Source organism: Equus caballus, chromosome 4 (genome assembly GCF_041296265.1).
Source record: "Equus caballus isolate H_3958 breed thoroughbred chromosome 4, TB-T2T, whole genome shotgun sequence".
NCBI lineage: Eukaryota > Metazoa > Chordata > Mammalia > Perissodactyla > Equidae > Equus > Equus caballus.
The window spans coordinates 7,861,438-7,875,202 of record NC_091687.1 but is presented as its reverse complement, the minus strand read 5'-3'; the positions used below and the strand labels follow the sequence as shown (position 1 = coordinate 7,875,202).

At 40.2% G+C, this 13,765-nt stretch overlaps 1 protein-coding gene across 1 annotated transcript in view; it reads left to right on the top strand.

The window, feature by feature from the left end:
- LAMB1 (laminin subunit beta 1) overlaps positions 1–11,430 on the top strand; it is a 69,718-nt gene extending 58,288 nt beyond the window's left edge. Inside the window, exons 27-34 of the mRNA XM_023638902.2 lie at positions 303–544; positions 3,188–3,391; positions 4,060–4,204; positions 6,146–6,353; positions 6,546–6,687; positions 9,063–9,239; positions 10,770–10,929; positions 11,122–11,430. Of these exons, the coding sequence (XP_023494670.2) occupies positions 303–544; positions 3,188–3,391; positions 4,060–4,204; positions 6,146–6,353; positions 6,546–6,687; positions 9,063–9,239; positions 10,770–10,929; positions 11,122–11,258 (1,415 nt within the window). The 3' untranslated portion in view covers positions 11,259–11,430. The remainder of the gene's footprint in view (positions 1–302; positions 545–3,187; positions 3,392–4,059; positions 4,205–6,145; positions 6,354–6,545; positions 6,688–9,062; positions 9,240–10,769; positions 10,930–11,121) is intronic.
- Positions 11,431–13,765: the final 2,335 nt, after the last annotated feature.

Genomic DNA, 13,765 nt, shown 5'->3' with positions numbered 1-13,765 from the left:
ACACTAGCTATTTAGAAAGAAATGGATGTTTGCCTGTGTATAGAAACAAGATCCGCATGATTGACTTAATTTTTCATCCAGATGTTTGGCATCCTCCAGAGCCAGTCGGTGCTAATGGGATAAAGTATATTCATTGGTCATAAGAGGAAAGTTACATTTTTACATAAAGATTTTATTTCCTTGAATTTTAAAACAAAACCATGTAGTAAATTGAGGGCTGGAACATAGCAAATACAGACAGTGCTTGATGCAGAGATGGGGGACAGGGGATTAACCGTGGGCAGTTTCGTTTTGTGCCGCAGGCGCCCTGGATAGCATCACCAAGTATTTCCAGATGTCTCTGGAGGCAGAGGAGAGGGTGAATGCCTCCACCACGGATTCCAGCAGCACCGTGGAGCAGTCGGCTTTCACTCGAGACAAAGTGGAAGCCTTGATAGTCGAGGGGGAGTCCCAGTTCAGGGAAAACCAAGAGGAACAGGCCGGCCTTCTGGATGAGCTGGCTGGGAAACTACAAAGCCTAGACCTTTCAGCTGCCGCCAAAATGGTAAGGTGTGAGAGTTTGGCCTCAAGGCTGTTGTCCTATAGAGGGAAAACACCCTGCTTTGTCTTTAATATTGTTTACTTTGCAAATGAATCAGCAGGAGCAAAACCCCCAGGCTCCCATCTCTGGACCTTGGGGGTATCAATGACCAAGACAGATTAAAAACATGTGTGTCTCCAACCTTCCCTCTCCTCCGGCAGCTTGTGTGTGGTACAAGCGAAGACACATGACTACCTTCCTATCCTGCTGTATTGACTCAGTGACTTATTTAGACTTGCTCCTTTTTATGCTGTGGACATTGCTTTTTTACTTTGTTCTGACTTGCAGTGCAAACTCCATCTCAGTGGAGCAATTCACAATCATTCTGGGAGGGACTTCCTAAAAAATTAAAGGGAGCTAAAGAATTTTTTCCACGGTGTTAGTTAAAATGTTCCTTTGTTCCGGTAACTTTACCTGGTGAAGATTAACCCTGAGACCAGCCTAGAAAGTAGATTCATTTCCCAGAAGCTTTTAAAAAGTAACTCTGAGGCCAAATGAAATTGAGTAGTGAGTTTAATGAAAATCAGGCAGAAGGCCAAAAAAAGCCACTCTCAGCCTATTTCCTCTTGCTTCCTTATTGTTTTTCATGGAAGAATACCTATCTAGAGAATCTGGAGAGTATTTTTTATACTTTTCTAAGGCTTGTGCTCTCTTAGCTTAGAAACAGAGAGACAGTAAAAGAAGGGGGAAGGTGGGTGCACAGAAGACTGCGAAGAGTTCGGACTTCATCACACAATTTTGTCTTAGTGGTATCTCCCCCCTCCCTCCCTGTCTCCTTCCCTTCCCCGTTCTATGAAATAGACGAAACATACTGTCTGTATGTATTGTGACAAATTTAATTGATGCCTACAAGGCTATATATTCATTAGCTTAGGAAACTTGAATAGCATCTAGTGGAAATAGGGAATAAGTAGATCTGTCACCATTTAATAGAAAGAAAAGTGGAGGCTCAGAGCAATGTGTAGACTGCACCTACTAGGAGACAAAGTCATTATACGTAGGCGTGAAATGCCAGTTCTCTCAATCTTCTTTCCTTTCAGTACCGATTCCTTCCTTACATCTAATAAAAACCGGTAATCACAAATAATGCGTCTGCAAACTAAAATGAAAGCAGCTAAGCATGGTAAAGGATGTTTGCCTTGCAACCGAAGACATCTCGGGAGTGGGTGGCGGTGGGCAGGATCCTCCGGCCAAGTGAGTGGGGGCCCTTCCCTGGGCTTGCTTTTCCATCTGGTGAGCTCCTGGGGTTAGCCGGCTTCTTCCCTGTTCTCATGGTATGTGTGTGTCCTTGTTAATTATCCTACAAGAATTCCCTTCATAGGTTCCATACTGACACTTGTGTAGAAATAGATTTTTGTCCCTTTGCGTTCTTCAAGTACCTTCAGTTCTTTGTGTATATTTCGCTAGACCCACGCTGTTTTTTTCATGCCTGCCTGTCTTGAAATAAAACAGATCTTCTCGTGTTGTCAGATTGTTTTTAGAAAGCATCCCTGAGGTCTTATGCTTCTCTGCTGAAGGCTCATCTTCTTCTACACCGCGTAGAATAAACTTTATTTTCTGAGTCTTTTTATGTACTGTAAACCAGGTACATGAAAGACTTATTTATTAGAGAGATAATGGGATTATAGTTATCATAAACTTATTAGGCTAAAGAGTTGATTGTATTTATTCAAAAACTACTTTTTTTGCTTCTTAAAAAGAATACTTCCCTTGTTTGGGAGTGTTCTGTTAACTGCTTTTCAGTACAGTAAATCTTTTCCTTCTTTTCAATATGAGCGTTTTCCACAGAAGGATAGCTCTACATACAATTTTCTTCCTACTGAGCCTTCTCCATCTTAGAGCAAACTTGTAATTTATCAATTTGCATGAGTATGCCAGAACCAAGCCCTGATCTTTGGGAGTTTCTGGTAGATGGGGGGGATTGCTTATTTGGAAATATAAACCTTTGTTTATACTGTTTTCTCTCTTCCTCTCGCATCTGGAATGTTCCCCCACTTCCCCTGCTCCAATCCCACCAGCCAACACATTCTTCCCCAACTACAACTCCTCCAATCCTCAGTAGTCTCGCTTTGTCTGCTGTCCTTTATAGGTACCGCATCTGACCTATTCTTGACTGTTATGTAGGGTGATCCCGTCTTCCTAACTGGATGGGAAGTTACTAAACAGCCAGATAATGGGCCTTTTATGTCACCCTATTCACCAGAACAGTTAACAAGGTGCTGGGTCTAAAGAAGGTTCTCAATACCTTTTTTTTTTTTTTTTAATCCAACTAGTTAGAATAAAGGGAAGCATTCTTTGGCTTTCTTATTGGCCAGCTTCAACTTGATACAGCAGATATGTTTGCACCCTGCGCAGAGCCCACATGGTATTCCAGTTCACTAGGGTAGAAGGGATTGATGAAGCGTTGTGAATTCTGTTTGCTTGGAAATAAGCAGGTAGGCTTATTCCTAAGCTCTTTGCTCCTCTGTCCATCTTGAACACTGTTTTCAAGCAGCCTTGCTGAGGACCACCTACACGTTCTCTGGGGCCACCCAGGCCCTGCACAGCTGTTAGGCTGCAGCAGGCTCACTCTCTGAACTCCTGTGCCTGCTCCTTGGCTTCTTGCAGACCTGCGGCACGCCTCCGGGGGCCTCCTGTTCTGAGACGGAGTGTGGCGGCCCAAACTGCAGAACTGATGACGGACAGAAGAAGTGTGGGGGGCCTGGCTGTGGCGGTCTGGTCACTGTTGCACACAGTGCCTGGCAGAAAGCCATGGACTTTGACCGAGATGTCCTCAGCGCCCTGGCTGAGGTGGAACAGCTCTCCAAGATGGTAATTCAGTGGACGGCCTCGGTTTTTGTTGTTGTTTGCTTTCAATTATGGGTTGGAGGATCTGAAAGGGAGAAATCAATTCTACACGCTGACTAAAACGAAAGGGCGTTTTACAATCAAGTACGAAAGTTTGAGTTTTTGTGAGGTCATGGAAAGAGATGAGGAGGTTTTATTCATAGACAGTTTAAGAATTTGCTTTCTTCTCACGACGATAATTTGAGATAACCTTTATTTACCATGAGTGCAGGGTTATGAATGCATCCAGCTGTACTACACAAGTTCTGTACTAAGCAACTGAGCATGTCATCTAAAGTGACACAGCAAGTATTAACTTCAGGTTAACTAAAGTATTTATGTTGGCACCTGAGAAAAAGACTAAGGAACATTTTATAGGCCACAAATGTTTTGGAAGAGTTAAAAACAACTATAAAAAATTTTATATGCCAGCCCTGTCTATGTAAGAATGCTGTATAGGAATCTGTATACTGCAGACTTTCCGTCTGTATAGGAATATAACACTAGATTGTTGAATCGGAGACATTTGTTTCTAAAAGCTGTGATTCCAAACGCTTAGTGTTTCAACATCATTTTCTGGGCCATTTATAATGTTCTGGTCTGCTTTAGAAACAGTGAAGTTGTTCCGTGGGTAATTTATTCTTCATCTCTAGGTCTCTGAAGCAAAACTGAGGGCAGATGAAGCAAAACAAAATGCTCAAGATGTTCTGTTGAAAACCAACGCTACCAAAGAAAAAGTGGACAAGAGCAATGAGGACCTGAGAGATCTCATCAAGCAGATCAGGAACTTTCTGACTCGTAAGGAGTTTTCTCATTTTACTTTTAGACATTTCTTCCTATCTTGGGATAGAAAACTGTTTTCTAAGAGTCTGTTTCCTTTTCTTAAGAAGCTTATATATGTGTATGTAAGTAACCTTCTGATGTTAGGCAGATACAGACGCATCTGATGGGATACCCAAGTAGGATATCAAGAAGTCAAACATATACCGTGAGAACTGAATTTAGAATTTATGTTGGAGACTACATATAATATCATTAGAACCTCAACTCAAAGTAGAATTTACTTTGACGTTGCCCGCAAAGGTTTGTAATCCTCTTGTTTACAGGATATTATACCTATGGTTAGACAGCTCTGTACTTTAGTGTTCTGTAGAGAAAAAGAAAATCTCTAGAATTTGTGGTCCAGCTCCTTAAGTGTTGCTGGTCACAGTTTGAGTGTTATCAGTACGGATGGTTTTGGTTTCAAGTTACAGAAGACCGTCACCAGAAATGAACTTAATAGAAACAAAAAGTGTGTTACATCGTATAAAAAGAAGTTCAGTAGTAGAATAGTTCCATGGTTCTAGGACCCAAGTACTTTTCATCTTTCTGCTCTGCTATTTTAAGCATATCAGCTTTGTTCTCAGGCTACCTCCTCCTGGTTTTGTAACTTTGGCTGCCAAAGTTCTAGACTTCACATAGAAATTCAATACTACCTATTGGAAGAAGAGACCATCTGTTCCTTTGTATCTCTTTTTAAAAATTTTTTTGAGGAAGATTAGCCCTGAACTAACATCTGCCGCCAATCTTCCTCTTTTTGCTGAGGAAGACTGGCCCTGAGCTAATATCCGTGCCCATCTTCCTCTACTTTATATGTGGAACACTTGCCACAGCATGGCTTGACAAGCGGTGCATAGGTCTGCACCTGGGATCCAAACCAGCAAACCCTGGGCCGCCAAAATAGAATGTGTGAACTTAACCGCTGCACCACCAGGCTGACCCCCTTTGTACCTTTTGAAAGTGAGGAAATCTTCCCCAGAAGCCTTTGAGCAGTCATCTCCATAAATCTCATTGGTCAGAAATGCACCCCATGCATGTCACTGGCAAGTGGAATGGGATTACCATAATTGGCAGACCAGTCAGGATTTAACCTGAGTTGATAAGTTTACCTTACCTTAGAGGTAGGTCCTGAACAAATCAGTATTCTGTTAGCAAAGACAAAGGAGGAATGGCTAATAAGTAAGAAAGCCATCATTCAATCACATTTTCCTGTGCTTACATCCTTAGGGGTCCATTTTTATTTTGTTTGACAGTTGGAAAAAAAAGAATTGATGACATATTTGAAGCTTAACTTCTTTGGCATTTTTTTGACCACCTTGCACATTTGACATTTGAAATTCCTTGGCTTCTTTGAAAAAACACCATCCTGATTCTCTTGCTTCTCTGACTGGATTTTCTCCCTGTGTAATTTCCTGAATCCAGATAATTTATAAGGAGTATCAGCTCTTTACATCTGCATTTCCTAGCTATTCTTTCAACCTCAAAAGTTTTCAGTGCCTTTTGGAATCAAGTGCCATCTTTCTACTCTAGCCTCTACTGTTTTCTACAATCTGAACCTTTCATCCACTCAACTTTCACATAACATGCTCTGCCCACACTGTCTCTCCATCCAGAGACGTCCTTCTTCTTTCAAATCCTGCTATCCTTCAAAACCTCATCAGTTCCTCATCCGCCATGAGGTCTTCCCCGACCATCCCAGCCTACAGCACATTCCTGTAGTATTCATTGTCTGGGGCCACTCTTTCTGTGTGTAGGTCTCATCTCCCCACTCAGATAGACTACAGACTCTTAAACAGGAAGTGCATGTGTCTTGGTGTAACCCCAGCATGTTAGTCACTTACTGGGTGACCAGTAACTGGTTGAATGAGTGAACCACCTATGATTTTCACCACTTTATGGGGACATCTTTGCTTTTAACAGAGGATAGTGCTGACTTGGACAGCATTGAAGCAGTTGCTAACGAAGTATTGAAAATGGAAATGCCTAGCACCCCACAGCAGTTACAGAACCTGACAGAAGATATTCGTGAACGAGTTGAAAGCCTTTCTCAAGTAGAGGTTATTTTACAGCAAAGTGCTGCCGACATTGCCAGAGCTGAGATGTTGTTAGAAGAAGCTAAAAGAGCCAGGTATCTGAAGAGATTGTGGCGCTTGGGAGCTTATTTTGTGTATCTAGCATGGAGTAAAAAAGTATTTCTTGAACCAGTGAAACTTCTGAAAGTGACCTCTGTGTGTCTCTCTGGGTCATTCCAAGAAGGCTGTTCTTTCAAAGGGAAGTGCTTTTCTCATGTTCACATATATCGTCTCATTCTTTTACTCAGCAAAAGTGCAACAGACGTTAAAGTCACCGCAGACATGGTGAAGGAAGCTCTGGAAGAAGCGGAGAAGGCCCAGATTGCTGCAGAGAAGGCAATCAAGCAGGCGGATGAAGACATCCAAGGAACCCAGAACCTGCTGACTTCCGTAAGATCTATGACAATCATTATATATGTGGGAGAAAACACTCACATACACTCTTTTACCAGCAAGGTTTAAGTGCATTTGACAGTTATTTATAAAAATTCCTACAACTGAACATGAAAGGATTCCTCTAATTTAAATAAATGTGAACTACTCCTTAGCACAGATGCTAAAGTGTTTTCAAGGGAAAAAAAAGGACTCTGAAGACCCTAAAATATGAAGCCCCCTTTCATTTTAACCCCCGCAAACAGCCTAAGAAAGACAGTGTGTGTTGCTGTCTCCTGTTCTTTCAAGGAACTGCACAGACTCTACTCAGGAGTATGAAGTATAATGTTAATTTCAAAACCCAGTTTGAGAAAACTCGTGCTGTTTCAAAGCAACCTAGACGCATGGTTAAGACCAGTGTCTCAAGATTTATGAGGTGATCTTTCACAAAAATTTTACCAACGAAGGTCAAAATATCTGCTTCCAATGCCCAATTCCAGAGGAACCTAGTAGAGATCTTATAGCTACACAATCTGTTTTGTTCAGAATGCATGGAAAACAATGTTTTTTCTAGGCAAAATCCTCTTAATGGATGCCTTTAATATCTGGTAGTCTCGAAGAAAAGAATTTTTCACATGGATTTAGTGCTTTATTCTAAAAATCTTCTTCGCTCTTAAAAGTAATGCAAACATAATTCTATTTTAGTTGTTCATTTTTTCAAAAATCAGTTCTATAGGCAGATTTTTTCTTCCAATTTAGGAAAGTTCATTTGTTTTAAACAGTGGGTGAAGAAAATTGATGGCTCATGCAATCCCTACCCATCTTCTCAGAGTATACTTTGAAATTGGATGCTCCCGTTACTTGGCACTGTCAGCGTTCTCAGGCCAACAATCCCTAATGTTTAAAACCTAGGAGATGGTTTTTTCAACCTGCTTTTCCTACCATTAGTTGATGGAAACCTGTCTTCCCCTATTCTCCTGTTCTCAGTAAAACGAACCTGACAGTTCCTCAGCTACTTTTCCACCTTAAATTTTGAGCAGATATAAGTCCCCTTCTTCAGGCTCCTTGCTCGAGTTGAAAAAAATTTTGTTTTCCCATCAATGTTCTAATCCTTTAATTATTCTGAATTTTCTGTCTCTAAGTTTTTCAAGTTTCTCAGTGTGCTGCTGACATTTTAATGAACTTCATTTAGGTGACTTTTTAAAAAGTACTGTTTTGAAAAGCAAAATGGAAAACATTAATCAAATATAGGTGAGCTATTTGGCTTGAGGATGCAAGTGAATGGCGGTTTTGTTTTGCAGGGAGCCTTGGGGAGGAAGTGTTTTAGGTTAGCAGATAAGAAACAAAGAGACCCTCGTGTACCCTCTAGCTACACGACACTAATGAAGGCTTGTCAGAAACAGTCCACCCATTTAGAAATCAAACTACAAAGCTTATTTTCTAAGAAGTAAAACTGTTCTCTAAGAATTTTTTTTGTAAGTTAATTAATGGGTGAAACTTTAGGTCAAGAATCATTTGGTTTGAAATACTTACAGGTTTGAGCACACCTATACTGGCCTCTAGTTCAACCAGTTATTCAGAGTGAATTCTAGGGAGCAGACCCATCCTTGAAGATCATTTTTAAGAAAAATTAGGTGCTCAGGAAACTGGTTCTTCTGTCCTTGGGTCAGACTGCTTACTTTGGCTAGCCTTTCAAAATCAATGTTTATTGATTATACTTTGAAAAGAGGTCAAATGTGGCTCCTCACCAGTTGCCCAGATGAGATATTTTTCCCGTAAATACATGAGTATTTATAGCTTCCAGCTATAACTCTCTCAGACCATATGCCATCTCACAATCCTACAGTAACTTTTCAGAGTTTTAAAGAACATTCCTGAGCTCCATGTCTTCAGTAATTAGCTAAAAGCACTCAAATCAACTTTCTAGGTAGTTTCTGAAATGCCATAACCCCCACTACTAGAGTTTAACATTTAGAGTTGATAGAAAAAACTAAAGGCGGCTGGGAGTTATAATTTTCCCACCCACATTAATTTGGAAATTTATGTGGAAATGCCTCCTCTCACATCTGCTTATTTGTGAACATTGTTCAGCCAAAGTTTGCAGGTGTTCTTAAAATGCTTTCTCAACAAATGAGGCTGTCTGGGGGTGGTTCAGTAAGGAAAAATTCTACATGAATTTCAGCCTAGATCATCAGAAGTACCAAATGAATGAAAGTTAATATATGAGATGTAGCAAAGACTATTTAAAGTTGGGCACTTTACATAGGCTTTCTTGAAATTATATTTTCTTTTTAGTTTACTACTTCTGTTCTAGAGCAGAATGGCACAGCAGCCTTTTAAATCTTCCTCTGGAACTTCCTACCACTTCTAATTGACTGACATTGTACTTTTAGATCGAGTCTGAAACAGCAGCTTCTGAGGAAACCTTGTTCAACGCCTCCCAGCGCATCAGCGAGCTGGAGAGGAATGTGGAAGAACTTAAACGGAAGGCTGCCCAGAACTCTGGGGAGGCAGAATATATTGAAAAAGTTGTATATACCGTAAAACAAAGTGCAGATGATGTTAAGAAGGTAAGGAAATCTTTGTAACTTCACAGCTGTGTCGATGAAGGAGCAGCGAGTCTCCTCATTGCCTTCCTTGTAATTAATAAGAGACAAGCACCTAAAATGTTTCTTCATCAGAAACATCCCAAGTGACCTGTTTTGAAATAGCAGTCTTTAGAGACACAGCTGGAAGAGAATGGGAGTGGATATGAGAGTATCCAATAAGCATAACCTAGGCCCTCAAATCCAAACTTGGATAAGGGTTTGGGAAAATGAAATTAATTTAACTCAGGGGTGGAAGTCTTTTAAAGCAAGCATAGTGAGTTTGTATTTCTGTATTTCAATTAGGAAGATCTTTACGAAATACATTAATTACCTGGCCATTTGGGAAATCTTTAAAAACAGGGTAGAAAAAGCTTAGAGAGTTCCTAACAGAGAACAGCTAGGAGGGAACAAATCTCACCTCTTCCACACTCATTTTGAATCAACCACCTCGTGTTTTTCTCATTGGAGGGCACTGTATTTTGCAGAGAAAATCTCACACAACCCAAATTTTTCATCAGAAGCCAAGTAATCACTGAAACACATGTTCAATTTCTAACTTTGTGGGAAAACGTCTATCTCTAAAGAAACCTTTTTGAACTTTGGAGGCGAGTGTTGAAACTGTCCAATGAACAGTAAGGAGTTCCACACTGAAATTAACTCCAGATTTTTCCTGGAAGTTACTCTGGCTTTTAGGCATTACGGTAGGGTGATTCCCTACGCCTCTGTGATAGGGCAGAGAACCAAACAAAAAGAAAAGTTCACTGCCACATCTGTCTTTTCCATTGTGGGTTGTAGTTCCTGCAATTCTGAGAGCATGTATCTCCCAAGTAGCCTTCTTACAGAGCATTTTGCATAAATATGACATCTGATTACAAAGAAGAGGGACAGAACCCCTTGACATGAAATTCCTGCAGCAATGGCTATTGTCTGAACAGTGTTTCTCAAAAGATTACTTGCAACCATCTTTCCAAACCCACACCAGTTTCTCCTCACCCATCCCACATACGCTACAATCTCGCCTTCCTTTGGTTAAATCTGCCTTTTCCCTCTGATTTCCTGATAGCAAGTCTCTACAAACCTTGAATTAGTCAAGATCCAGATGGTCCTCCTTCTATTTCTTCAAAATGAGCCTTTTTTGATGTGTAAATGTTTGGATCTCAGCACATCTACTTTTGAGAAAATCTCCTACCCCAACTCTCCATATAATTCTCCTTACAGCATGTCCATAGAAAAGTGCTAATGAGTAGAAGAGAAGGAGGGCTCAGCCCTAGAGCCCTGCTACAGTTCCAAAATGTCTTTGAAATATCATGTCGATATGGTATTTAATTCCACTGTTATTTACCACTGAATAGCTTGAAGCCTAAGTGCACTTCGTGGTGGGCCTTAATCCAGAATGCGTGCCGCGCCAGTTAATGTTTGTGATCCCAGCTCGCCCTGATTACACATCTGCTCTTGAATGTAATTACTGACAGTAACAGTATCACCTCTTTGTGTCTAAATATGGAACTGCAGACTCTGGATGGCGAACTTGATGAAAAGTATAAAAAAGTAGAAAATTTAATTGCCAAAAAAACCGAAGAGTCAGCTGATGCCAGAAGGAAAGCTGAAATGCTACAAAATGAAGCAAAAACACTTTTGGCTCAAGCAAACAGCAAGCTGCAACTCCTGAAAGGTACGTCTTTTCACTTAGGCTCAGGCTTTAGTAAAGTATTTGAAAATGAAGACATCCATAGAGTTTATTTAAAAGGTGGAAATCTATTCACTTTATCTTAGGCACTTGAAGCCTTATAGGCAAAGAGGATCAGTATTAGGTTTTGCAATGATCGTATAAACTGCTCAGACTTTTTCCTTTCATCTCCCACAGATTTAGAAAGAAAATATGAGGACAATCAAAAATATTTAGAAGATAAAGCTCAAGAATTAGTAAGATTGGAAGGAGAGGTCCGCTCACTCCTAAAGGATATAAGCCAGAAAGTCGCTGTGTATAGCACCTGCCTGTAACAAAGGAGGACGGGCTGGAAGTGTCAGACGGCTGAAGTGACCAAAGTCAAATAGCTACATTTTAAAAACTGACATAATGATCTTCAAAATAAAACTCATTACCTATTTAATGTTTTTAAGCGCCACATTTTGTATGGAGTTCAATAAAGTACAGTGCTTTTGTATAAATATATATTTAGTATAATTCTTAATTCACTGTTACTTTTACTGATTGAGTGTTCGTGAATCCCTTTAACAAAGAATGTGACTTTCACTGTAAAGATGGTTTTATAAACAAGTTGACTGCCTCCATGGAGACCCTCATTTCTGTTATGTCTATAAACAAGCTATTACTTATCTGTTTGCTAGGTCAGTATCTTCCACAAATCCACCCCCAGCATCACGGCGCAGCGGGATTCCCAGGTGGAGGTTATGGGGAACGACACCCTGAGCTACCTTCACCATTTCAGTGGCTGCTTAGTTGCTCCAACCTCCAAAACTCCCATAAGTATTCCTTGCTCTAGAGGAAAGAGAACAAAAAGCAGTAATTTTTAGAAAATCAGGAGGGTGAGTTGTAGCTTTTAAGTGTTACCACCTAGAATAGGGCCAGGGTTTACAGACAATGCTTCTGCCAATTGAGCGGTGCTTCTCAACATACAGAATGATGCTGTAATTTCTCAGCTTTTATATTATATTTTATTTGATTTCACAAAGTAAAGATTCTCTGCTAGGATGTCTAGGTAAGGCCAAAACAATCATATAACAATCACTTATTCCACAGGATAAAGAAAATAGCTGGAATACAATTGAAACCTGTGTCAACTTTCTAGCCAAGCTAGCTCGTAACAGGCCAGGCCCTAAGTGGTCTCTTCACACATTGTTCTCAGAGCGGCCATTCTGTCTACCAGTTAACAACCACCCACACACCCAACACAGCTGCACTTGAAGCTGAGCCTGCACAAAAGTTATGTAAACAGCTGTAATTTAAACAATACGGCAATTTCCCTCTGGTTAAAGGCAATTATTTGTCACTTGTATTTAGGTTGGAATCCTAATAACTAGCAAAGTGGTCAGACCTCATCAACTACTAGAGCAACTAAGTCTTATTTTCCTTAATTATAAATATTTTACTTAAAATAGTAGAAAAGCTTCGCTTCTCCCTATTCCTTTTCAGCTAAAGAGCTCACTTTGAAATTACTAGTTTTAATTTTAATTAGCTCAATGAACTGGACAACGAAGCCCCATCCTTCCCAAGCCAAGAAAATATTGAGAACTTAGTAAATAACAGTAAGTGAACATTTTTTATACCCAGGACTTCCTTCTCACCCAGATATATTTGCATCCTCTTACTGAATGGGAACCCTTAAAGTTGGATTTAACTATTATTTTGTGTCTCTCGATAGCTAGGATTTGATATTAAATTATTCCTCACTATTCCCTAGTTAGAAACTTTTTGCCTAGAGTAGGAGACATGTTTGAGGTTTAAATAAACCAGCACTTCACATAATATTGGGATTTCAGATTTTAAAAAGATGCAGAGTTTGTGTCCAACAATGGCAAAGTAGAACATACCAGACCAAGCCCCCTGCTGTAACGACGACAAACTCTGAACAAAATCTATTTTAAAAGTAAAGGCACTGGAGACAAGCAGGCAGGAGGTAGAGGGGAGCTGACAAGAAAGAACGGCACTTGGTGAAACTCCCACTTTTAACAGCTTTTCACTTGAGGAGAGGTCCCGGTAAGTGGCAACCTAGGCAGAAGCCAAGTTTTACTGGTTAAGGAATTGGAGGACAGTTTGGGTCAACCACAGCAACTGAAATGTGGGGGGGAACCCCTGAAAAGAGAGAGCCACAGAGGAGAGGGCCCCCAAATTCTGCAAATACTTTGCCAAAACTCTGGTAGACCCATGAACTACGCACGCATGGGGCAGACTTCAGGCAGCCCAGGTAAAGCTAAAACAACTGAGCAGAGATTCAGCTGCTGCTCCCCACAAAGACGGTAAGAGGTTGGAGTTCAGCCAAGTTAACTGCCTACTAAAATAAATTCAGTATTTTTCAGAGGTATGTAACAGAATCCAGAGTCTTTACAACGTATCATTCATAATGACCATAATACAATCCAAGACCACTGGACATATGAAGAAAAAGGAAAATGTGACCCAATACAATGCAATTAAAACCTGAAGACTACTGAACATTTTCCTTTTAGCTATGATCAAGTGATGGTATCTTACTCCATACAGCTTTCTGCTGATAAATTATATTCTCCACACTTTTCTTATGACTATAACCTTTAAATTGCAATCAAGTGAATATCTAGTTTGCATGTTTCCAGTACTTTAAGATAGTTTACTTTCCTCTGTAGAAATTTATGCTATCCCAAACTTGAGAACTACTAAATGAATCTGAAAGGATTCTTAAACTCAGTTACAATATGCAAAAGCCTATTTAGCATTTAATACTTGGTTATTTGTTTCAAGAAATGGCCCTTTTAAATACTTATCAATAAACACAATTTTACAGCACTCT